This window comes from Mesoplodon mirus (assembly GCF_964341445.2).
Source record: "Mesoplodon mirus genome assembly, chromosome: 8".
Classification (NCBI taxonomy): domain Eukaryota; kingdom Metazoa; phylum Chordata; class Mammalia; order Artiodactyla; family Ziphiidae; genus Mesoplodon; species Mesoplodon mirus.
This window is the reverse complement of record NC_138984.1, coordinates 93,360,797-93,388,741: the sequence shown is the minus strand read 5'-3', so window position 1 is coordinate 93,388,741 and position 27,945 is coordinate 93,360,797. Positions and strand designations below refer to the sequence as shown.

Genomic DNA, 27,945 nt, shown 5'->3' with positions numbered 1-27,945 from the left:
ATTTTTAAATGTCTGCTTTAATTCAATTAAAGCACTTTAAAAATCATTTTTCATTGTAAAAAAGAAGAAAAATAATCATTTGAATCATCTAATGTCTATTTTTGCATCAAGGGTGGCAGCACAACTTTGAAAAACAACCTATATATCCATCAATAACATACGGTTGAAATAAATTACAGTTCATTCATATAATGGAATAAATATACACACCCATTTTAAAATTAGAAAACTTTCTAATTACTCATTTTTAAAAATCTCTAAGATCTGTTGCTGAATAGAAAAAGCAAAATACAAAACAACATATGTGGTATGTAGGCATTTGTCTAAAAATGGAAGAAGGGGAAAATACACACATACATATATATTTGCTTGATAGGCATGTAAATTATCTCTGGTAGGATACACAAAAAGTGATGAGAACTAGTTGCAAAGTCTGAGAGGTAGACTTCACTATGTATGCTCTTTTGTTTTATACTTTTCAACTATGTGATTATATTACCTGGATAGAAAATAAATACAATTTAAATTTAAAAGAAACAAAAGTAATAGCTAATTGGACAGAAATGAAATTCTGTAGAAATCATTGTTGATTCAAGTTCAAAAATTGCAGATATTCCAAATATTATAACTATTGGTTATAATAGAGTAGAAAATCATCTTTTAAAGCCTTTCTGATCCTTCAGTGGGATTTGATTTTGAACTCTTTTCAGCTCTTGCCTGGATGACTGTAACAGCCTCCTTTCCCACTTTGCCTCATTGGCAACTGCCCCACCATACACACACAGCTTGTTCTCCACACAGTAACCAGAGCAATCATTTTATAAACAAAAGTCAAACAAGGTTACTTCTCTGTTCAGAACACTGCTGGGATTTCCCATCTTCTCAGAATAAAAGTCAAAATCCTTAGAATAGCCATTTGCAGTTCCCTGGACCTTAAAGGCTCTTCTCCCAGGTATTTACCTGGTTAACTCCCTCACTTAATTCAGGTCTCAGTGCAAATGCCTCCTCAACAGAAACTTTCCTTAATACCTAAAATGACACCCACCCCATCATTGTCTATCCTCCTTACTTTTCCTTATTTTTTTATAGCACCACCTAACATATTCATAAATGTATCGCTTAACAATTAACTACGGTAAAACATATATAAATTTGTATTTTATTGTCTGTGTCCCCATACTAGAATGTAAGACCTGCATCCCACAACACTTGGAATGATGCCTGGATCATAATAGGTATTCAATAAATATTTGTTGAATGGAAGAATGAATGGACTCCCAGCATTAAATTCCTATTTTTAGAAGATTTTACTTACTCTATCCTATATATATAATTCAAAAACTTTTTATTGAGTCTATACCATATAATAGGTGCTTCAGAAGACTCAAAGATGAGTAAGACAGAGTTCACATTGATCTTTTCATATATGAACAACTTTGTTGTGACTCTAATTGGTGAGTAGAACTTTTAGAACAATATTACTTGGAATCAGAAACTGAAAGGACACTTAGCATTCACTGATTATATTGAAATACTTTGGTATTTATGGGTGAATCAAAATTATGGGCATTTTCATTTTAGTTTTTCCTCCAGCAGACCAATTTTTTATATGTGAGGAAGGTTGACCAGACTAATCTGCAAAGGAAAATTCTAGTTTAATCTCGTACTTTAATGTAAAGATAGCCTTAACATGACTCAGGTTAGCTAAGTGACTACTGAAGAGGTACAGTTTTATTATTTTCTCTTACTTATATTTGTATGGTTTGAAAGGATATGGTATTAATCTTCACGTTTACATATTTCATCTAATTTTGAATTATAAAATATCTGCTGGGTTTTAAAAATTGTTTTAGTGCTTTGGGGTAGGAGTTTTACAAAAATCTATTTTGTAAAAGAGATTTTCAAATGAGTAATGCTAAATAAATAATATATTAAACGTATATAAAACATTACTAAAGCCATTCTTCAACTCTTTCAAAGTTACTTTGCCACTCTTGTCTACAGTAAGGATATTATATATCAAATATAAGGAGACACAATGAAAATTCTAATTTTAGATTTATTCTGTATCATTTATGTAAATTTCTTTAATATGGAAATGGAAGTAAATGTAATACCTTCTAGACTGATTAAAAATTAATGTGTAGAAGCCTGGGAGCCTAATTTAAAAGACCATCAGAAGACTTGAATTAGTTAGCTGTAGAGTCACAGCATTAATGCAGAGACTTGAATTATATTGCATTACTTATCACTGAGTAACAAAAAATCGCTCTTCACACTATGCCAATCCACTTCCCCACTGAAAGATAGCAGCACTCTCAAACACTTTAGGAACTTGGGATGTAACTCTGAAATCACTATAAACTCTTCCTTATATTTCAAGGTAATGGAGAATTATTAACTAAAATGTCCCAGTTTAATATAAAATTTGAAATTAATTTGAGAGAGGTGGATAATTTTGAATACTTCTGGGAAAATCATAAAGTAAGTGACTCAAGAATATTAAGTAATTATTAACAAAGCCTTAATGTTTTATTATGTATTATAAAAATAAAAGATGATATCCATGTGTTTCATAAAAGTTCTTAAGATTTAGAAGTTCTAACACGTTAGGTGCCATATGCATAATTCTTTGAGAAAATTAGATATTTTCATAACTTATAAATGTTCCCATTATTACATATTCAAGATTATGTTAGTGTACAGGACACTAATGTTCCCATTTGAGGGTAATAACTTAGAGGATATGGTTTATCAGTACATTCTGGGTGAAGTTCATGATTTGCTCCCCCTACAGTTTGGAAGAGAGGGCATATTTTGCCAGGGTTCATTTAATTCATCTTGCCTCAGTTAAACTCTAGTGCACCTACTAGGAGTTTGCACATACCTTATCATTAAATTGACTCAGATATTGACCCCCAGCCCAGAAGACAAAGTAAATATACCTTTCAAAAGCTGTAATGTAAATGCAATAGAGAAGTAAGCAGTCTTATTTTCTTAGGGTAAGCATCTCAAGATACTTTTTTTGCTGAATTCTTAACTAAATTGTGATGATGTTAAAGAAATTATGACATTAAATAAGACTCGTTTTATTATCCATTATCTACATTGAAAAAAATTCACATAAACCTACTTCCATTAGGTTGATGGGGGAAAAATCTTTTTCAAAATACAGTCTCTATAATTTACAGTATTCATGAATAGAATTAAAAAATTAATTTTCTGGGATGAACTTTACCTTGACACATATATATGATTTTTAAAAGGAGATAATTTTTAATTATGACCTAATTTGGAAAAAAAAAGGAGGTAACAGGAGGAAAGAACAGAATTCAACATATGAAAGGATTTGGGGTTCAGATCACAGTTGATATAGTCAAGCTCAAATAACTGTCTCTTTTATTTCCCATTCTACTCAGCCGTAAACTGGGAATACAGGGTATAGTTGGATATCCAGAGGCAGAACCTTAGATTGCTGGGAATAATCTAAAATTTAATAATCCACACTCAGGGCTTCCCTGGTGGCGCAGTGGTTGAGAGTCCGCCTGCCCATGCAGGGGACGTGGGTTCGTGCCCCGGTCCGGGAAGATCCCACATGCCGCGGAGCGGCTAGGCCCGTGAGCCATGGCCGCTGGGCCTGCACGTCCGGAGCCTGTGCTTCGCAACGGGAGAGGCCACAACAGTGAGAGTCCCGCGTACCACACACACAAAAAAATAATAAAATAATAATAATAATCCACACTCAAATAATCGAAATATAAAACTCACTGGGAAAATGAGGCAAAATTTGTTCACTTGGAACTTTACAAGAAACAATTTTATTTAAAAGATTAAAACTTTTTTTTAACATCTTTATTGGAGTATAATTGCTTTACAATGGTGTGTTAGTTTCTGCTTCATAACAAAGTGAATCAGTTATACATATACATATATCCCCATATCTCTTCCCTCTTGCGTCTCCCTCCCTCCCACCCTCCCTATCCCACCCCTCTAGGTGGTCACAAAGCTAAAGCATTTTTTTTAAAGCCACTTTTTGCTCTCTTCCAGGTGGTTTTTAAACTCAAACTGCCGTATTTTTTTAATTCATCATGTAAATTCTGTTATAGCTGTTAGGTCCATTTATAGCTTCGCCATGTTTCAATGTGTAAAGTAATTCCAATGAATCATGCACCAGAAGCATGAGCATCAAGACTCTTAGCTGACTAATAAAATACATTTGAAAAACTAACTTGAGGCCCATCAGAAATAGTAGCATTTTAAGAAATGACTTAATTTGCCTACATGGAAAATTTTTGATATCATGAACACATATATGTGTAACGCTCATGTATTCACATAGGGGCATTTTAAAGCAGCTACAACCCAAGCACTCTACTTCTGTGTCATGATATTTGATAGAATCTGAATTGGGCCCAAAGAGAATCAGAGTCTAGAGTATACTTATTTTCTTCCTGGAGTCACTACTTTTCTCTTTAGTAATATAGAAAGATTTGGAGTTGATGGGTTTTATACATACATATTCCAAAGCCAGTAAATATGAAATGCCATGGCCAGAACTCTGGCCTTGAAGGAATCCAGAAGACACCATTCACATTAAACCATATGTGAGTGGTGCTCCCCCCGCACACAGTTGTACAGTGTGGCAACCCTGGACAGGCCATAGCAACCTGGAGTGTTTCACTTAGCTGTAAATTATAAATTAGCAAAGACATTGTGTCTTTTTGAACTGAAAATCTCCTAATGGTTATAATTTTGTCTGGACTTTGTTTTCAACAGATCCCAGTAGATGAGGATTGAACGAAGTGATATCAAAGCCAGTAGTATGTCCTTACTGATATTGCAGGCCTTAACATTGCAAATATCAGCAGAAAGACTTATCTTTGGATTAAGTAAGCCTTTCTCTTGGGTGCATCTTATGTTTATGTTGTAGCTTTGTCTCTGAGAGTGTGTGATCTTATCACTGCGACAAACATATGCAAAAAGCACTTGAAGAGTTGAATGTAGCCTTATGTTAAAGCAAAGATTCAAGTAATTATTTAGCTATTACTCAGTAATCTCTAGTTTGTTTCTAGTATGTTGGACTATGGTATTTTAAGTGCCATGCTTTGATCTCAAATGATTAAAGCTTCTATATAAATAATTTAGTTGTCCTTTAACTATAGGATTATAGTTTGGAGCAGAGGATAAAATCTGTGATGTAAAAGCAACATCTTTCTTATAACCATCTATAGAAAAGACGCCTACAAGTAGAACATTTGTAGAACACTATGATATGTTTTCTATTTTACACGGGACAATAATGTTTGAGGTAGCATGATGCAGCAGCCTTTCCCTATTGTTCCTTTTATATGTCTGTGTTCTAGTGATACTGAAAAGCAGATGTGCCCAGGAAACACTGCATAATTCATAGGATTTCACTGCCTCGGCACATGCGGGTCCCTCTACCTGAAATGCCTCCCCCTGCACACTGACCCTTCAGCACCCTGCCCCCGAAGCAGGGCTCAGCTCTGATGTTCCTTTTCCATGAAGCTTCCAGGATCCCCCTCCAATCTGCAGAAATTTACCTCTCCTCTGACTCCCATACTTCTTTGTATCAGTTTACCTTCCATTTTACAGTTTTACTCTCTGCTTTGGGTTATAGTTATTTGCATGTCCATTTTTTCTTCCAACTACCATTCTTCTGAGTAGGGGTCTTTGTTTTTAATCTTTCACAATGTCTAGCACATGGCAGGTGCTAAATAATTCTTTGTGGAATAAATAATCAGGTTTCCCCCTTGTTAGTTTAGCCTGTTTTATGGTAGTTCGTTTGACATCTGTTTTATTTGGCATTTTAGTATATAGAGTATATACTTTTTATCTGAAAAGTAACTGACCTCTGCTCTTTCCCATCTAACACTGCTTAACACATTGAAATCTAACATCTCAAAAAAACAGATGCCAATAGTTTTAATGATACACTTTCTGTAATTAAGGGAACAGTTCCAATTACTTTTTAAGATGCAAAAAGATGGGGTCCATTGGTAAATAAATACTGAGAACTTTCTCCAGTGACATTACTCTATCCCAGCCACTTGCCAGTTTGGGTTTGGACTGTTCTTTCTATACAAAGTAAACACAGTTTAACATCTTGTTTCAAGATCCTATCCACCTCTCTGAAGTCCAAAATAGAAATAAGGTAAAAAACAGAAATGGGAGCTCAGTGAATTATAGAATTGCTCATTATTGCATTTTTATTTGTAAAGCAATACATTATCTCATTATTTATCTTTTTTATTTGGACCAGTAGTGTCCTGAAAAATGTAGAGGATTTTGGAAAGTGAGGGGCTTTAGTAACAAAGATGGAGATGAATGGAAGAGAAAATTCCAAGCTGTCATTTCCTGTCAAAGCTATTCCTCTACCAGTGGGTGGTCAGGTAGCTACTGGAGTGACCTCTGAAAGAAAAACTTAAATACTAATGAATTCCCGTGTGGAGGTCAGTATGGTGGTTTGGGCAGCTCTCTAATTCTGGCAATTCTTGGCAAGGGGTTTCTTTGATCACTGCCAGTTTGGGGTGTATAGCAGCACTTTGGGGAGGAAATCAGAAAGCAGGCCATTAGAGCCAGACAGATAGGTGTCTGCTGACTAGTCACGGAGGTGTAAAATATTATAAGTCTGTTTGGTTAACCAAGTCTCTCAGAAGTGATACAAGAACCATCGTTGATTGGGCTTGATTGTGTTGCCTCGTTCATGGGTTTTCTGGCTCTTGTCCTTGTTTCTTTCATTCCTCAATTAAGGAGATTCCCAGATAACGAAGGCAGGTTAATCGTGTTACTATTTTAACAGCGTCTCTGTTTCACTTGAAGATTTGCCCAGGATTTAGAAGCTGTTGACACCTCAGATACAGTACTGAGGGCAGCATAGTGCTACTACCAAGAATACCACAGGGTAATTGGAAAGATGCCAAGTGTGAATGCGTGGTGTCTGCCACTGTCTTAATTCCAAATCTTTCCCAAACAGTAGTCAGTAGAGGCTAAGAAGCCTTGTTTCGCTTTTCTCCATGCCTCAGAACTTAAAAGGAAAGTGAATCATGGCTCTGGAGAGCTCCTTCCAACTTGGCATCCAGTGAGTGTCACTCAGCTGGCTCTTTAGCCCAAGTGCTAATTGATACTGTTAACTTTCTGCAGTGATGCCAGGAAATAGTAATGAGCAAATGACACTCTGCTTATCTTGTGCTAGGAGGTTTTATTTAGAGAACTATACGTTTATTTAGCCAAAGCGCACTAAAGTAACATCTCACTGTTTAGTATACTTGGAAAGATGAATTATTAGGTCTCCTGGTATCTTGTAGAAATTATTACATACCTAAGAAGTGCGCCTTTCTTAGCTTCTCAACAGAAGGATCAAGCCTAATGTACTCTACTGGTATATTTCCTATGAATTAAGAAGATATTCCCTACTCACAGAAACTTCTGTTAAAATATAATCCTTCTCTGAGTCATGAAAAGCAGTGTGCTTTCTTTGTGTGTAATTTTTGTGTAATGTTTTACTTCTAATAAAATTATACTGTTTCCTTAGAGTGAGTACGTATATGTCTAACGTGAGGGTATATAGTTAAATAGGAGTATACACGTAAGCATTTCAGATCCCCATAATGGCTTCTCCACCTACGTGTGTGGCCTTGGATGAGTTGTTTAGCTTCTTGTGCCCAGCTTTCTATCTGTACCTGCCTTGCAGGGCACTGTGAAGATTACATGAGAGAAACATGTATTACATTTCAAGCTGTTCTTGTCAGAGGCTCAGTAATATCAGCCATTATTATTATTTCTTCATGTTATCAATTTTTAAATTTTTATTTGTATATTTTCTTAACTTATATCTACCCAACTATATTTGCTGGCTTTAACCATTCTCAGAGGGTGATAAGACTCAAAATAATGTTACACTTTTCTCCTCTCTTGGGATTGGGTTTGTGTTTCAACTTGACAGAGAACAGCATGAGAAGTCCCTGAGCAAAGGAACCAAGAGCCGTGATAAGTTGATGGTGGTCTAAAACAATATTTACGAAAAGATATTCAGGAAGTTAGGGACTGTGTACAGTCAATAAAAGTCTGTTGGGCTTCCCTGGTGGCGCAGTGTTTGAGAGTCCGCCTGCCGATGCAGGGGACACGGGTTCATGCCCCAGTCTGGGAAGATCCCACGTGCTGCAGGGTGGCTAGGCCCGTGAGCTATGGCCGCTAAGCCTGCGCGTCCGGAGCCTGTGCTCATAACGGGAGAGGCCACAACGGTGAGAGGCCCACATACCACAAAAAAAAAAAAAAAGTCTGTTGACCTTGGGTGATTGGAGTTATGTGCTAGGAAAATCACTTCTTTAATTGAAATGTAGAATTAAAACCTGGCTCCTTTTGTCCATTGCCACTCCTACCTACCTACCTACCTACATGCACACATGCACACATACATACCACCTGTATTCTACTTGTTGAGGAAAATGGATGAAAATATCAGTATAATCATCTTCAAACACATACAGGTGTATATACGGAAAACTGATGTAGAATAAAAGTTATTATTATTTTAGAAATCCTCTAACAGAAACTCATTTTATATGACAGGTTTATCATCCTCTTCACCTTTATAACTATGCTAATTACCATATAATATATGTCTTAGTTTGTTTTTTACATATATGTTTTAGTTTGTTTATATTTTCAGGGTCTGTTAAAAATGAAATTGAAGCAAGTATACTTAGATTCTTTTGTTAATATGTTCATCACACTAGATGCCAAAAAGATAAAATCCTTATTCTTTAGGCAGAGGGGAATTTTCCAAATGTCAGCTTATTGACTAAATGTTTTCTTGTTTTGCTGTAACTTGTTTTTGTCTTTTGAAAATTTTTAATATTCACTTGCCTTGATCGCTTTTCTTTCTTTTGATCTAGTACTGAAGTCACAGTTTCACCTATGCTTTTTGTATAAGTGAATGTAATACTAACTGCTTTGACTTCAGAATCACATCTGAGATCAGAAACAAGCATTGCCCCTACCTCCTTTGTGGCTAATATTGTCTCTTCTTAGAACTGGGATCATCAAAATGACACATGAAGCGCGTGTAGATGACTCCAAAATGTAGTGCCATTTCCACTCACTAGCAGGTTGTTTTGTCACATCACTTGCTCTCAGAGCAGAGCCAAGAGGAACGTAGGTGCAGGGAAGACAGATTTGTAACTGAAGGGAAACTAAATGGAGTGGCTGTGGAAGGACACGCCCGGGTAGGACACTCAAAGCGGCTTGCTGCCAGCCAAATGTTTGACAAGTAACCCCGATGGGCAGTGGTGGGAGGGCACTAATGACAAAGTTCACCTTCGCCCCAATTTTGTCCTGACCCTGTTGTCCACTCGTATAATGTCTGGTTTTGAAAGACACAGATCCTCTGTGTTGTATAGAAGGTTTCAATATGCAAAAAACTCTTAGATACCGGTCTACTATTCATTAAATGCCAAAAACATAGTTGAGTGCTGAGCTGTAAATGTCTGTGGTGCCTATGATTGAATGTACTTTTTTCCTGCATGATCATCCATTGTGCTGTTTGTAAGTAGCAAAAAAATGAGCCTGATTTGTTCTCCTTTGTAGAGCCAGGCCGAGGCCCACTACAAAGGAAGTAAACATGCCAAGAAGGTCAAAGCACTAGAGGCAACGAAAAATAAACCCAAAATGGTTTCTTCCAAGGACAGCGCAAAGGCTAATCCCAGCTGCTCCATCACTCCAATCACAGGCAACAACTCTGACAAATCAGGTCAATGACACTTTTTGTTCTTTACATTCTTTGTGTTCCTCCTGGTCCTCTGGCCTCACCCCATCCTCCTCCTCTCCGCTGTTGCATGTTACTCTCCATGATTTGTTTTTATAATATTAATATGTTCCCTTCACAGGAAGGGTTATGTGTTTGCACGGAATCTAAGCATTTGATAGGTTACCATTCCATGTTGTTAAATATATACATTTAAGTGTATATGTGTGTGTGTAAATATATATATATATATAAGTATATATGCATGAAAATAAGTGGAGGCTTCTTGGTCACGTTGTGTTTAGACAAAAATCAAGAAATGGATCTAAAATACTGAGTTTATTATTCCTCTCTATTCATTTTACATTTGGTTTTTGCTATGGACTTTTTCAGTGAAGGAATCCTTAAATTTGTTTATTAACAGACATTTTCATATTTTCTTACCCCAGTAACAGGGAGTAGAAGGGCAAAAAGGTAAAGTTTTCTGAGAGAGCGGCATTATTAAGTGAATCTGGAAATGTGTTCAATAATAAGAGATTTTGATTCTTCAAGATATTCATAGAGTTCTCCTCAGAGTTACAAATGAACTCAAAGATTTTAAAGGAACTTTTCACGGTTATGAACTGACTAACAGAAGAACTTTATAAATTGGAAATGGGCTACTAGTGGAAGTGCCTCTTAAGCAGAGTATTTCATAGTTCCAGTGAATCAGCAGGTTTTCTGAGTAGGTTCAAACTGAATGATTCAGGGAGAAGAGAAAAAATTTATTTTTCCAGCAGGTATGCCATGAAATTGGGTGTTTAATAGGCTTTCACACATTCACATCTGCCCATCAGGACTCAAGATGAGTAAGTCACCTTGTTGCAGTGACTAACTGAGGAACAGTGCCTAGTAAGGGAAACTAAGAGAATAGATCCCTTTTTCTTATGTTTGATTCTCTCTTTAGGGACCTTTCTGTTGTTGGAAACACAAAGACACACACTTCTTGTCTTATTCTCTTCTGCTTTCCAAGTCATTGTAGAATTTGAGGAATAGACTTAAGAACGCTTTCCTGTGGTTGCCCAGGGCCTTCGAAAAAGCACAAATCCCTTTGTAAGAAGAAGATTCAGAAAAGCCTGGTTAGATAAAGAGAGACTATGTAAGAAGTAACCACTATTGATGAGGTCCCACAGAGGCTGGTTCCCAAGGCTCTGCAGCCTGGAATGAGTGAGCTGACCCAGATTTGGTGATAAAGCCTTTTGTTCTTTGTGCGATAGAATCACCAAATCATGTTATCTGAGGAACAGATAATAAATACTGAATTATTACATTGCACTTTTCCCTTCTAAAGAACAAAGCCTTTTTATGTATATCAGCAAATTAATCTTTAACCCAGATCTATCAGATATTAGGGTCAAATATTATCTCCAGTTTATAAAGTAGCCAACCAAGGCGAGGTCCACATTGCGGCCATTATTTGCTCAAGGTTACCCAGTGTTTGGAAGAACAGGAGTCGTCATCTCCTGACTTCCTGCCTAGTTTCATTTTCTGCAGGATATTGTTGCCTCTATGAAATAATACTCTGTCAGGTTTTATTACCTGAATTATGCTCTTTACCGACAGAAGTACTTATAAGCAAAATGATAAAACAGTGGAGGTTAGTGTCACTCCACTCTTTCAGCTTATTTTGTGTCTCGAGCTAATAGCACAATGAGAAGGTACTGTAAGCATTCCTGCATTGCTATTGCATGTGCTCAATGCTCCCACTAAGTTATATTATAATCTATATTACTATTATTTGCAGATTGGGTTTGCTCTAGGCATAGTAGATGACATTAAAATTAATGAGGGGAAAAAGTGTTAAAAATGGAAATAGAAAAGGATCAATGAGAGAAGAATCAATGAAAGAACAGAAGATAATTAAAGGGAGAAGGAAAGGTGTAGAAGAAGAAGAAAGGAAGAGAAAAAAAGTCAACAATTAGCGAGTAGACCCAAGAAAAGAGCAGTATAGAAATAGAAAATCCAAATAAAGGGGCTGGGTCAGAATCACAGCATACCTTAAATCTACAAGATGCCCAATGAGCATGTTAAAATAAAGTTCAGTGACTCAAGACTTTTATTCTGACTCTCAAATCAAATGCTAGTGAATGCTCAAGTGAAAGAGACTTTACAGACAATTGTGTTTGGCTAGCAGGCAATAGAAGCACACCAGGGTCAAGTACAGCAGTGGTATAAACAAGGAAAGAGAACTGAGATCTAGAAGAACCCTAGGAGATGAGAGTGGGGAGAGAGGAAAACAAATCTCAACCACAGAGTCTCTTTCCCAGTAGCTATGTGATGGTCTTTAATCCAGTGTCCTCTGCTTCCTCTGACACTTCCCTATCCACCCTGCAAAGTACCTATGGTCTAACAGTATTGACATCACCATGTCCCTGTCCAGACTTGGACTAGAAGTAATGCAAACTACCTGTATTTGGGGTTACCTCATTTTTCCATGTTTCCTTACTCAAATCTGTATAAATTATTTGGCAATACATTGGTTAGGTCGTTCAAATTACTTTTTTGTTTCTCCATATTTTAAATATTAATACTAATGAAATATTTAGTTTGTCCTATTATATCTATAAAAGCAATACTAAAGCTGTTGAAAGATGGCACTATTTAAAGACAAAGTGGGTCATATTTGCTAAATAGATACATGTTTTGGTTACTTTCAACTGAACATCAGCTTGTAAGCAAGAATTCACATGTTGTTTTTTTTCTTTCTTCTTTTTTTTTTCACACGTGTTTTGTAGAATTTTCAAGTTAGAAAATTAGAAGTTTTGCCCAGATGGGAAATCTGGTCTAAACAATGTTAACACATAACCAGTTGTTAACCACCTATTTCTAAATCCTTAAAAAGCTCCCACAGCTTTGTCAGAGTCATCACATTTTTTGGTAACTTGTTTTGATTTCCTTTAAAACGCCATTTTAGAAGTTAGGAGACACGAAGACCAGTCCTTCATAAACAGTCTAGGTGGGATGTAGAGGGAAGCGGGAGGGAAGAGGAAGAACTGTGGTACTTAATTAACTGAAGTGTTTTATTTCAGACGACACTGCCTCTAAGGAGTCAGCCAAAAATTAGAGTAATAGTCACAGTGAACAGTCATGGTTGACTGACAGTTCTTAAGAGACCAAAATTCCCTAGCACTGGTCTTTTCCTTCTGAATGAAGTGTTCCTATCAAGTGGGCTTAAACAATATCTATGTGATTCTGAGATAGTTGAGTGAAAAGTAAATATGTTAGTAACTTGATGTCTCAGCTACCAGATTTCAAAATCCAGGCATTCACAACATCCATAGGGTTGACTAATTCAATTTCCATTCTCATTCTTTAGCATCAATAACTTAGCAAGAGTATTGTTCAATGAGGGCAAATCCTGAGGAACAGGAAACAGCCAGATGTTAAGGGAGGGAGCTTCTGGGAGTGCAGCATCCTGGGATTCACTGAACATCAGTCAAGGAAGGGTATGATTTCAGAGTATCTGACAAGGAGTGTGCGAGCCACAGATGACCTCGCTTTGCTCCTTGAGAGCACAGATTATTTATTCTAAGAAGTGGCCTAACAATCTTCCAAGAGCTATTGATAGAAAAGCCTTTTTACCTCCTATTTTAGCAACTGGGTCAACTACTTTTTTATGATGCATTTGGAGACATAATTTAGATCATGTTGTAACTGGATCTGTGCAATACAAAGAAATTTGCTGTAATGGAGCTATCAGATATAAAAAGTTTAGGGTATCATGGAAAGCTTTCCTTTTTTTTTCCTCTCAAGTCAGTAAGCAAAATGAGTTTAAACTACAGTAACAGGAATTTCATTTATTATAAGAAGCTCTGACCACATGATTGAAAAAAAAGTAAATATGTTTTATTTCAGGCAGGATAGCTGTCCTATTCACTTCTTAGAAGTTGGAGTAGTATTAAACGTAAAATCCAAAGAAATAGCTTTCTGGTCTCCTAGGATCTATCCCAGCTTTTAATGATGCATCAGTGGGAGTTCAAAACTTGGTAGGAAGGAGGAAAAAGGTGCTTTGGGAGAATTGGGATCAAGACACAGCAAGCATTAGGCAGCTTCAGGAAGATGGCTAGAACATATTGGCCAGACACTGTACCCAAATTTCTCCCTAGAGTTCAAGTGTCATAATGCCATATGACACAACACTTCTCTGTGATAATATGCCCCATACATCAAGTTGAATGCTCTTTGTGACAGCACTTAACCACTCATAAGAAGCTCAAAAACAAACAAACAAAAAAAACAACAAAAAAAACAGAGCCTTTGGAAGACCTTATTTCTTGAAAATAATAAAATATTTTGATAATCAACCTAATGGTAAAATTTTGTGATAGTCGACCTAATCATCCATATGTCTAGTCTTTGGCACAAGATTTTTTAAAATTAATTAGATATCAAGATGGGGAAAATACATTTGTAGCTCAAAGTATATAAAGCCATTTAGAGCTAAACAGCTTTTAATCAGTTGCTGTCTAAAAAGAAGAAAGCAGGTGGAATGATTCAAAATGCTATAGATATATTTATAAATGCCATTAAGAGCAAAGATGATGGAGCCAGCATGCTCTGCTTAAAATATAACAATAGGAACACCTTGAATTTGTTCAGTTGATAAAATCCAGTCACATAAATGTTTTCGTATGACCCGCTCATCAACCCTGTGACTGGTAAGGCCAATATTAGTATCCCTCTTTCACATATGCACACAACAAACTCTATATCCATTTGTTCATTTAACAAATATGTATTATCTATACTAAGTAGTATAGTACATCTGTAACATTTGCCATTTCAAGCGTGCAACAATGAACAGGAAGACATGTTCTTGCCCTCAAGAGATTCCAAAAGAAAAATAATATATAGTCGCCACCTTCAAGCTGCTCCCAAAAATGTGGTAACAGTGAAGAACCTGAGTCTTAGAAAGATTAACTGGCTTGTGTGAGGCTCTAAATGGCTTGCACACTCATATCCCAGTAGAGTCAGAGCAGGAACTCAGGGCTTCTTGTTCCATGAATATTCCACTGTTCCCCTTACTTCTAAGCTTCTCTGACTCAGAAGAGTAAATTCAAGTATAGTATCCCAATGGGAAAAGTCAGAAACCACTAACCCACTTTTTTAAAGAATTAATGAGTAGGACTATATATTACTTTTAAATTGTTTTCTGACTGTTGATATTTTTCAGTAGGAGCTATAGCAGTGACAGGGTCATTGAGGCTTTGTTTTTATTGATAATCCTTAGTTTCTGTGCAGTGTGTTGTCTGCATGATTTAACTGTAAGGGAACAAAGCTTTAGAAGTTACAGATCTTTTCAAGGCCAAGTTTGAATGAAAACACTCATTTCAGGTAAATGACAAGTGTTCTTAAAGCTCCAGATTGACAGCTGTAGACTTTATGTGACTAGAGCCAAACACACTCACTGAGATGGAGGTCAGCAGTGGGCAAGGGCATCACCAATAGAGCAGAGCCTTGAACTGCCTCCTAAAGGGTCCAGTGGATTAGCCTGAATGCTGTCCGCATTTTCGGTAGCATTTTGAATCATCCCATCTAAAAGATTTCCACTGGGCACAGGGACATTGTTTTCTCTATCCCACACACATGACTATACCATGGAGGCAGAGATGACAGTATCAGAAAAGACTTAAGAAGGAAGGAAAGAAGTGAGGATGCCTCAAAGCTCATTTTAGTTTTCAGCATAATGTGCTTTTGCATGGCGGCAGTTCCTCAGGTGTGAACCCAGAGCAGTATCAACTAGTACATCAGTATGATTTGCCTGGAAAGGCTGAAGTTCAACTTTTTATGGTCATCCTGTTATGTTATGAAAGTACATTTTTCAATTTTGTCAAAGAGGCTTTCTGCCAAAGATACAAATGGAGACCCTCGCCTTGTCATTTTTATGGGTTTCCCTGTGTGTTTCACAGTTTTTATGTGTTGTTACAAATGGGGCCAAGTTTCCCAATGACAACTTCTCATTTCCACTGACTGCTGCAGGACTCCACTGATTAGCCAGCAAGGTCTTTGTAAATGCCTCTTTCCCGCATTTCTGTCTCTAGCAACAGGACCTTGTGCTGTTGAGTAGAAGAAAATGATAGTTTTTTGCTTTGGCAGCATCTGTCGTTTATAGACCAGCGCCACCATAAATTTGGCATACATCTATCCAAATACAGGAGGCCAAGACTTAGTATCCCTCATAAAAATAATAGATTAACTATATTATGACAAACATCTTAAGTCTGAAATTCCGGGACACAATCATGTAGAACATAAATCGAGCTCCATCTGTCTAAAGAGAACAGACCATTATACTAAGGCTCATATTTCCATGAAATGTACATATATCATTAAGACTTTCAAAGTCAATTTAAAAAATGAAACTGCCTCCATCTTTGTCCATGCACCTTGAGTTTGACAGCACCATCCTGCCGGGCAAAGCTGAAGATTCTTAGGTAGTTAAGTGTTTGTCATCCTCTGGAAAGTAACTTCTGAAACTTTTGAGCATTTTATAGTGCTTTGAAGTAATACTGAGCATTCATTGTCAGGTTCTTCACTTCTGAAAGCTATTTCCTAGTGTTGCTCGAAGAAAGTGAACCATAAGTTGAGACTGACTTGTGATTTACTCCTCAGTAAATCTATTAACTTATGATTTACAAGGGCTATGTTATAAACCATTCTAAAAAGCAAAACCTTGGATATCTCCTTTTAAGGCTTATATCGCTGTTGAAAACTTTTCTCATCTTCAAACATATTTCACTGGTATTCATCTCTTTTGATTACATTTATTTACAGCCTTTCTGCATCAGATAAATATTGGAATATAAAAGGACTTTGTATGTACACTGAATAATTTTATAAATGTACAACCATAACTGCCCTTGAGATTTTAACAAAGGTCATTGCTTACATTTTTATGACGTTCAACTTATTTGCTTCAGGAAGAATTCTCTTACATTAATGTAATTTTTCTGAAATAAGTAGATGAAGAAATAGAACTACTCAGTAGATATTCATAGATTCTTTGTGCAGAGCATTGGCACTCGGTACTTTTGGGGATTCTGGGCCCAATTCTAATGATGCTTATAGCCTAATGCCACACAAATTTAACTCTATAATATAAAGCTTGAAGTGTTTTTCATAGAAACATTTCTAAAGTATTTTCCTCTTCCCTAACATCTTTCTCTGAGAATCAGGTTCACTGTCATGGACACCGGGCATATCATTATGCAGTAACGGTTTGGTGCTCTCATTTCTATAGACCAGCATAACCCAATAAAACATTCTGTGGTGAAGGAAATGGTCTATAATCTCAGTTGTCCAACACGAGTGCCCTGAGCCACATGTAGCTATTCAGCACTTGAATTGTGGTTTATGCTCCTGAGCAACTGAATATTTAATTTTATTTAATTTAAGTAACCACACATGGCTACCATATTGGACAGCAGATCTATATAGACAGTGGTACTCTTTGCTCTTTTGACTAGCTATGATTCTAGAGAAGGCATTAAATTCTCTGAGCCTCTCTTTTCCCATTTGTAAAGTGGGAATGCCCTCCCTACAAAACAGCAGTGTTGCATGAATCAAATGAAATGATTGTGAAAGGGCTTTGCAAAGTGTAAAGCATGATTAAAGCAACTCTTATTGATATTCTTACAGTTTGCCTGTTTGGTTTTGGTCCTCCTGTGGGGTCTTATTTCAGCTGTCCCTTCTTGCTGATTTCAGTGAGAGGTGACAACTGCCCCTTGTGGTAGTCAGCTATCATCATCTTTCATTATGCTGTACCTAATATAGTATATTCTAGAAAACCAGATCCAAGCTTATTAGACTTATATGCAAAAAATAACTTTAACAGCAGTACTACTGATAATTAATGTGTATCATTATGTGCTTGATACCACTGTGCTAAACATTTTATATAGACTATCTTATTTAATTATAACAATCCTTTGTTGGATACTAGAAAGTGAGACCTAGAGAGGGGAAATAATGGCTCAGAGTCATTCAGATGAAAAGTAGTTTCAAGGTCTCACCTAGGCGGTCCCTTGAATTCACTAACATGATGTGCTGCCTTTAGATGAAGGTTCATGGGCTTTACTGCACATGCTTTTTGAAAACTGTTTGAGATTCTTTTTCACTAGGTGACACTTCCAGAAGTCTGACAGCTCAGAAAGGTGTGTTATTTCTTTCCCCATCCTATTTTACAACTGTTTTATTTTTAAAAAAATCAAGTTTTGAGTGGCTTTGGATAAAGATGTATTACCTACGGTAGGATTTTTGAGAGCACTTACCTACTTTGCATGTATAGCATAGTAGAAAGAGCATGAGCTTGATTCACTCCACCTCTCACTGACCATATAACCTTGACCAGGTAACATTCGCTGACCTTCTATTTCCCCATCTATAAAATGGGAGAGCTGATATCTACCTCCCAGGGTTGTTGCCAGGAATGATGAACTAATAAATGTTCCTGGCTCACTGCCTATCACGTAATAGACAGTCAATAAATAGTAGCCATAAAAAGCAACCATTTATTCAAAGAAATTTCCAGACTCTTTCCTTTTGAATCTACGATCATTTCAGGCCATGCAACAGTTACATCCCTACACTTACATCCCTTTATGTGCTTGTTTTATTACCTCATGGTAATTATTTGCATTTGTGTTTTCATTCGAGGACATTAAGACTTGATGATCTGACTCTCCCAGTGGGGCATTTAAAGATGTGGAATGACCTTCTTGGTCTTCCTCACATTTTTTTAAAATTTATTTATGTATATTTATTTATTTTTTGGTTGTGTTGGGTCTTCGTTTCTGTGCGAGGGCTTTCTCTAGTTGCGGCAAGTGGGGGCCACTCTTCATCGCGGTGCGCGGACCTCTCACTGTTGCGGCCTCTCTTGTTGCGGAGCACAGGCTCCAGACGCGCAGGCTCAGTAGTTGTGGCTCAGGCGCCTAGTTGTTCCGCGGCATGCGGGATCCTCCCAGACCAGGGCTCGAACCCGTGTCCCCTGCATTAGCAGGCAGATTCCCAGCCACTGCGCCACCAGGGAAGCCCCTTCCTCACGTTTTTGTGTAATGGAAGAAATGTCTTTCTACTCATTCTTCCACTGGTTAATGTATCTCATCCATTATGTCCCCTGCAGCTCCTGGTACTCCATCCTGCACACAGCAGTCACAGAGTCAGCATATATTACATTAATATCATTAAGAACAATTTAACAGGGGAAGCTCTGGTACCCTCCCTAAAATATGGACAGGACAAGAAGACACTGGTTAGCTCTCCTTCTTCATATTCAGTAAGATGGATGCCCCACCTCCTAGGTCAACGCTCTGTTCTGTGTGTAGCTACAGTATTAAAACAAGGGACAACCCAACATATCTTCATTTGTTGAGGAAGAAAACTGGGTACTACCGTGAAGAAGCAGCCCTGCCTGGAGCCCGGGGTTGGCTACGGAGATCAAAGGAGTAGGAGGGGGGATGTAATCAGAATGAGAAACATGCCCCTGCTTGACAAGTCCCTGCTGGCTTGTCAGTAAATAAGTAGATATTTGTCAGCCCATACATTTTACTTCTAACATCTTGCAAAACAAATTCTTAGTGTGCAAATTTTATTTTGTTTCTTGTATGCTATTAATTACTTCTCTAAAAATTATGTTCTTTTTCTTTTAAATGTGAAATGACAGAATTCTTGTCACAATAGAGATTATTTTATTCCTTGCTTTCAAAAATTTGAACTTCGGTCAGAGTCTTATGATTTTTGCCCATTTAACTAGCAAAATGACCATATCTAAGTTAAAATAATTTGTCTTCCCAAGCACAATATCTTTGTTCTTAGCTCTCTGTTAACAAATAAAATATTTTTACTCAATGTGGAAATTAATTAGTGTACTACATTTTGAGTTAAAGAAAAGTTATTTATTTTACTCTTTTCAAAAAAAATTTTACCCAGGTTTTTGACTAACCCATAGACTCAATGTTTAATATCCAGTAAAAAAAATTTTTAAGTACTTTGAAAAATCATTAGCAGATGTTCTGTTTATATTATTTTATGGCATTTTAAATGAGAACCCTTTTGGAAAACAACATCATAGAATAAATCAAGAACCATAAAAATGTTCATTCCATTAGACCAATTAATTCCTCTTCCTGTAGTTTACATCAAGGAAATGATCCTAAATACAAAGCAAGAAAAATAAAATGATATACATGAAGACACTCATCACAACATTATTTGTATTAGTGAAAACTGAAAACAAGATGATCAATACTAGGGAAATTATTTAACTAAAGTACTTATACCCAATAGAATATTATGCAGCTTTAAAGTAAATAAAAGTAACAACATGAAACAAGAGTGTAATACATTAAATCAAAAAGTTACAAAATATATTAAATCAAAAGTTACAAAATGGGGCTTCCCTGGTGGCTCAGTGGTTGAGAGTCCGCCTGCCGATGCAGGGGACACAGGTTCATGCCCCGGTCCGGGAAGATCCCACATGCCATGGAGCGACTGGGCCCGTGAGCCATGGCTGCTGAGCCTGTGCGTCCGGAGCCTGTGCTCCGCCACGGGAGAGGCCACAACAGTGAGAGGCCCGCGTACCGCAAAAAAAAAAAAAAAAAAAAAAAAGTTACAAAATGGTTTGTTGGTACCTGTATTTGTACATATTTATTGAGCCCCCTCTGGATAGGGGCTTGATAGTCCCCTCATGCTAGGCACTGGGTATATGATAGTGAACCAGGCAGACCTGGGCTTTGCCCTCATGAGAGCATATTGTCTGGAAGGGTAATACTGAACAAATGATAACAAGGTTGATGAAAAGAAGGGGACACTGACCTAGTCTGGGAATGAAGGGAAGGCTTAAGCAGGGGATTTAAGCTCTCTCTACCTAGTGGGAAAGAAGATGTTAGCCAGGCAAACAAAGGCTCTGGTTTAGGGGTGGAGGGGAAGAGGATTCTCTTCAGAAGGACCAGTACCCCATACAACTTGAGATGTGAAAGACTGCCCTGTTTAAACACCTGAAGCAATGAAAGGACACTTGGGGACAAGAAAAGGAATTTAGGATGTTGGTAAGGAAGTGGTTGAAATGATGGCTAGGGACACAAATGAAGGCAGAATGGAGTGATGGGTATAAACACAGAGATTCTTAACATCTTTTTGTGCCACGTATTCCTGTGGCTGACTAGTGAAGCCTATTCTCTGAATGGTGTTTTTACATCTGTAAAATGAATTCCAACCAGTTGTCAATCTTTGTTATGATATGGTAATACAGCAATAATGCATTTAATAAGATCTAACAGGTCTAATATCTGCCATAATTTTGAAATGTTGACAAACATAAACAGTATTTTAACCTTTCTATAACAACTGTAATATCTGATGAAAATATCTGACTTCTATGGGTGACAAAGTTAAATGTACTACCAAGACTGCTGTAGTTTGTTGCCTTCATTTATAATTGAAGGGAGATGATGCATTTCAATTAGAGATAAATGAAAATATTTATATTTTTTTATCATCCAAGTTCATGGATCCTGTGAACTCATGGACCCCTTGGAAGTCCACAGACCCCAGGTTAAAAACTCCTGTTTAGTATGAGAGGATAATGGGTTTTTTTTTCTCTGTTCTCCGTAGACTATGTTACTTGCATAATAGCTTCATCTAATGACTTGATGAAGTTTATATACCTTGGGGCACAGGTAGGATGGGAAAGAAACTCATAGCCATTTGTATTATAGTTGGGAGGCTCGCAGTCTGCAATACAATGTCATATCTCTTTCTTGTTCAATTTCCTCATGGTCACAGTCATAAGTCCCCATGTTGCAGTATCCCTAAGGGACCTCATATGATGAGACACCCCAGGCAAACCCCTTTGGAAGCCCAGGCCTCTTGAATTAATCTCACTTTTTTTTTTTTACGTACGCGGGCCTCTCACTCTTGTGGCCTCTCCCGTTGCGGAGCACAGGCTCCGGACGCGCAGGCTCAGTGGCCATGGCTCACGGGCCCAGCCACTCCGCGGCATGTGGGATCTTCCCGGACCGGGGCACGAACCCGCGTCCCCTGCATCGGCAGGCGGACTCTCGACCACTGCGCCACCAGGGAAGCCCTAATCTCACTTTTTAAAGGAGACTTTTTGTGGTCAACAGACTTTCTCCTGCAACCTATAGGTCTTAGATGTAAAGCTGGCTTTGACAACTTTGCAATAAAGCAGCATGTTGAATTTAAGTAGAAATGCTAGATTCAAAATGTAAAAGTATGATTGCCTTTTAGCAATATATTTTTAAAGGGTTAGTAGTTTTCTTACACCTGAGCAGTCCAGCCGCTGAATGTCTGCATAGTGTCATTAGGGCAGCAGTACCCAGTTAGGTCCATAAAGAGTAAAAGCCCATCTCCCTATCTCCCTGCAAGCAGCCTGAGGCAATAAACTTGCTGGCTGACAGTAATTTTTAAAATATTTTCTCTATTAGATAAAGATATATTTTTTTAGATGAGAGACTCAGTTTCCTCAATACCTCTCAGGCTGACCTTTCCGTTGACAGTGTGAGTGGCACCCTGCCTGGAGCATCAAAGCTAAACCCTTAAGTCTGCATCTAGAGAGGAAGAAGGTGGGAGGAGCAGAATTCACATGTTTCCCTTGTACCTTGTGAATGTTTCCTCTGTGAAGGGCCATTAGTTTAGAAGAAAAAGAACCTGCTCCTCATTCCACCTAGAAAATTAGTTTTTAATCTTATTCCTGGCTTTTGAATCGCTACTGGACCTACTCCCTGAGGGATTTGATTTGAGTGACATGAGTTACTTATTCTATTTTCCATAATAAAGCTGCCTCAGAAATAACTGTTTCTCATCTCTTGGTGACAAATCAGAAAAGGGGCAATTTTTCAACCTGAAGAAGTTGAAATATGATTTCTCTATTGTACAAGTCAAATGGCTGGAAAACTATACAAAATAGGAGAAAGCTGTTCATTAGATTTAAGCTCTAGCAAACAAGCCCTCTTTTGTGCTTGCTTAGAAGTGACAAGTTCACTAATGTCAGTGCCAGCTCACTGATACAGAGTGTAGGCTGCCAGTTTCCAACATGGAGATATTTGGAGATGCCACTGTTTTATCTGAGTGTGAGACTGGCAGCTTCTGATCTCCAACAAAGTGGCACAGGGGACAATGGGGGCAGTTGTCATGTGGTACTCAGACAAGGAGGGTAATGACTGTCATTTCACTGGGCCACAAAATCACTGCAGGGTGTAGCCCAATGGCGAGAATCTGATTGACTTAGGCTTTCATATGGAAAGGGCAGGGATACCCTAGGTCAGGATTGAGACTGGCAGAAAATTACAGCACAGGACCTGTTTTTTTTTTTTTTTTTTTTTGCGGTACGCGGGCCTCTCACTGCTGTGGCCTCTCCCGTTGCGGAGCACAGGCTCCGGACACACAGGCTCCGCGGCCATGGCTCGCGGGCCCAGCCGCTCCGCGGCATGTGGGATCTTCCGGGATCGGGGCACGAACCCGTGTCCCCTGCATCGGCAGGCGGACTCTCAACCACTGCGCCACCAGGGAAGCCCAGGACCTGTTTTAAACTTACGAAATTAGTCACCTGACTTTCATGGGTCCTAAGTTACTTAAAATAAATAAGCTTTTTTGTTTTTTTAACATAAGGGCATACAGATTCTGATTCAGTAGAGTCACTTTCATTTATAGATCATTTTCCCTGCTTCCAGGATTAGTCTGAAGGCCAAGATATGAAAATTAGACAACAACATAGTTAATTAGGAATTAGCAAGCTTCATGGTGATAAACCATGCTTGCAGATACAGGGTTTCTGGAATTTAGCTAGAGGCATGGTAACATGGCATTGGATGGGAAGGGCCCACCAGCATCAAACTGGCCCAATGTATAATATTTTAGTGCTCTGAGAATTTCAAAAACTAGCTTTAATTTCCATGTCGGTCCTTGACTCCTTGATGTTTCTGGGATTGTCATGCAAATCCTTTGCTTTGTTTTCCACACCTGCAAAATGGCATAAGCCATATAGAGATTTTTTTCCATTTCCAAAGTGGTCCAGCAATTCACCCTCAAGTGGGGCATTGAGATCAAACATTTTCCAACAAGAAGTCCTGTGACTATCAAAGCAAGTGAGCTAAATAGCAGGTGTTGTGAGATAAGTCAGACAATACTATACTATGTGGGTAACCCTTGGGGACACTTGGAATTACATCAAGTCTAAATGAAGCGTCTAGCTGGAGGAAGCCTAAATGGGTGACTAAAGGACTTCCAGTATACTGGGTCAGTCTCAGGCCACCTGCTAAAGGTTATGTGCCTTGGGGATTTGGGTTGGTCATGAGTGGTATCATCACTAAGGTACAAAGCCTGCATAATGACACCTTCAGTGATGGACATCTGTTATCTAAAGGGTGGGGAAAATTAAATAATACCACAAGACATAGTACTTGGAATTCCTTGAAGGACATTATTGCATAAATATATTGATTGTGTAATTGTTGATAACTCAGATGAATATAGTACGATGTAATTTGTTACTGACTGCTTACAACATTGGTCAGGTGGGTTGTTGGGCTACAAACCTCTGATGAGTTTCCAAACATAAAACCCATGAGAAACATTGCCAGAGACCAGGACATCAGTTAAGTTGCAAAGAGGACTGGCTATACTTTTGTGATATTTGTGTTTTCACATATACTTTAGATTTTCTGGCAAAGGTACATGCTTAATATTTATATGTAAGTTTGTATAGGATTCTTAGTAAAGGAGATAGTGATATCCATAGATTTGTTCATTTTATCAAACCTCAAAATAGTGGACCTGGCAAAAAGGAATGTGTTTGTTGTTATGCCTCTGTCCTAGTACACTTCAAGGAGATGTCTTTCTTAAGAGAATTGTTTCAACCTCAAAAGACATTAAATATTGATTGCTTGCATATATATATGTATATATATATAATCTTTGGAAACAATAATACAAGTATTTTACATAATCAACAGATGAAATGTATTTATCTGTTCTATCTATTCATTTTACTAGTTATGATTCAGCTATTAACAGTGAATTTTTCTAGTATTTTTACTTGTGAGGCTAGAAAGCACTGCAATGAATTGAACATTCCTTATTTCAACAAATTTATTGTCCACCTATGGTTTTCTGTATACTGGGCCCCAAACTGAATTAAGATATTTTTCTAGGATGCAAGAATATCTCTATCCTGGTAATAAATTACCAGGATAAAATGTGTGAAAGTGTGAAAAAATTATAGTTAATGTAAGATCAAAATATAATTATATGAAAAGGATTATTGAGAACATAGAGCAGGGAAGGAGGGGGAAAGACTTGGAGAGTAGACTAGAAGTAACAAGACCTATAAAGAAGTTTTATGATAATCCAGGGAGAATAAATGAGGGCCTGAAGTGAGGCAGTGGGCACATGGTAGATGCTGAATAAATGTCTGCTGGATGAAAATGTGAATAAGACTGATAGAAGAGGTACTTAGAAGATAGTATCAATAAACTTTGGTCACTCATTAAATGTAGAAGGAGGGAAGAATAAAAGAGGGAAGAATTCAAGAGTCTTTGCTGACAATTCTAATATACAATTGTAATGTCATCAATTGATATGGGGACTGCTTGGACGGGTCCCTATGTGGAGCAGCTCATCCATTCAGTATCAGACATGTTGAGTTTGAAGTACCCAGGAAACATCTAGAAACAGATGTCCCACCGACTGTTAGGGAAAAGGGGGTCTTGAGTCTGTGAGGAAGGTAGAGATTTCACCTGTCGATTTTGGAATCTATGTCAATGTAGTAGAGGAAGTCATTGGAGTGAATTAGATCACATAATGCTCAAGAAGAGGACAAGAACTGACCTTGAGGAGTGCCAACACTTAGGGGCAGACAGAAGAATAGGACCTGTTGAACAGGTCCTGGAATTAGCTGTTCTTGAGGCTGAAGGAGAACCAGGGAAGGGCAGAGTTGTGGACATCAAGTGGGGAGAGCATTTCAGGAAGGAACTTGTGCCCAGTGCAAGAGAAGACTGAAGGGAGACCCCTGGCTTCTGCAGGAGGGTAAGGATGGACAGGAAGAGAGGAAGTGGAAAGGGCCACCTCACAGGACCACTTCAAATTCAGCGCCAAGGAGAAGGCAAATGGAAAGTTCCAGGAGTGAACCAAGTTAGGGAATGACTTTGGAACATGGAAGTTTTAGCATTTTGTAAACAGAAAGGACCCCATAGAAACAAAGTAGTTAGAGCTATAGGAAAGATAGACAAGATTAAAAGATAGAGAGTCCAGGTGGAAGCAGATACCTTTTCCTCAGAGATGCAAACAAAATAGGTACAGAGGGAAGAAACTGTAACATCAGTGGTAAACTCATCGAGCTTCCCCATTTCTCTCAGAAATAGGAGACCAGACATTTGCTCATGAGAGATTTGCAGTATTAATAGAGGACTTAAGAAAAAGGGTAAAGCTTCCATGGGGAAGCTGACTGACTGTGTATATTTCCCTTATACTATCACTGTTTTCCCACTTGTCTGATTTATTGACCTGTTCTCCAGGTATATAACTTTTTCACTGTATATGTTTCTAATTAAGCAAATCTAATCTGTAAGTTTACAGAATTTAAAAATAAGTGTGTGTGGTTATTACATTACCAAAAGAGCTCTGCTTTCAAAAACGTCTTTTAAAAGGTGCATTCAAATTATTACTAAATTTTCCAAGATCTTTTTGCCATCACCTTCCAAGAAAACATCTAATAAATAAAGGGAGGCAAAATAATCTGAACATTATCTGCAATATAGTCTTTTCTTCCTACTCACTTAACAGATGCAGTCCTGTTAGACTACAAATGAACCCTCCTTTCTTTATGCATCCACTGATATAGCGATGATGCTCTAGCGTCTGTACATCTCTAATTACATTTTGTCTTGCAAAGAACTCCAAGGTACCAAACTGGCTTATTCATCTTGCAGCTCATGTGCTGCTGCTTTATTTTCCCCCTGCAAATCCATTACCTATCTTAGTAGAATTCTACCTTAAACGTTAAAATATCTGTCATCAGTTAGTGGTTTCTATCACTTGTACTGTGTCAAAATGTAGATAAGGAGGAGACAAGTGAGGCAAAGGCTTAAGAAGTCTTCTGCAGCACATGAGTTGACATACATACAGGTTTGCAGTGTTTCTTTGTCTGGTGCAGAGCCCCATGGGCTTTTCAGCTTCATTCCTCACAAGACCACGCTAAGAAAATAGGTCCTCTGGGGACTTCCCTGGTGTTCCAGTGGTTAAGAATCCGCCTTCCAATGCAGGGTACGTGGGTTCAATCCCTGGCCAGGGAACTAAGATCCCACGTGCTGCTGGGCAACTAAGCCTGTGAGCTCTAGAGCCCATGTACCACAACTACAGAGCCCACACGCCACAACTAGAGAGAAGCCTGCACACCTCAACGGAAAGATCCTGGGTGCAGCAACTGAAGACCCTAAAAAAATAATAATAATAGTAGATTAAAAAAGAAAAAGGTAGGTAGGTCCTCTGACTGACACCCATTAATTTCTCATTACTGAGAAAGTAGGAAGATAAAGCAGAAGAGAATGATTTCAGAATTCCGTATCAAAGTGAACTAACTTGCTTTAATGAGTGTTGAGCAGTAATCTGGGCATTGCTTTGTTTTATGAAACAATAATGAGATGATAGACAAGGTGCTTGTGAAAAAAGGAAAGAATATGACCAGCAGTCCTTTCACTGCATGTCTCTGTTGCCTAATCCTTTTAGTACAATACTAAATATAAAAAGAAAAATTATTGTAAAAACTGACAAGCAGTATCCTTCAGTGACCTCAGAAAGCACAAAGTATGATTCTCTTGAAATTGTAGCCTTGGTTTCCTGAGCACTTTTCTCAAGTTTTGGAACTCCTTTGATATTCTGGAATGCTTATCTTGGAAAGACATTGGTAGGTGTCAGTGAACACGGCTCATAGTTTTTCGAAAACTCTCTGACAAATGGTAGATGACTACACAATAAACAGAAAACCTGTTGCATTTTCACTGAAAGCAAAATACACATATTAAAACTCTATTCAAAATTTGTCTTTTAAAACCATAATGATAAAAATAATATACAAATGAATGAATAATATTGCTCCTAAAATATTAAAAATTATAATCGTTGCTTTA

General features: G+C 37.9%; 1 protein-coding gene across 2 annotated transcripts in view; it reads left to right on the top strand.

Moving 5' to 3' along the window:
• The window catches only part of ZNF385B (zinc finger protein 385B), a 334,017-nt gene that overhangs the window by 291,436 nt on the left and 14,636 nt on the right, over positions 1 to 27,945 (top strand). For both annotated transcript variants that reach the window (XM_082629827.1, XM_082629828.1), the window contains one exon: positions 9,610 to 9,772. In XM_082629827.1, coding sequence (XP_082485953.1) covers positions 9,610 to 9,772 — 163 coding nt within the window. The remainder of the gene's footprint in view (positions 1 to 9,609; positions 9,773 to 27,945) is intronic.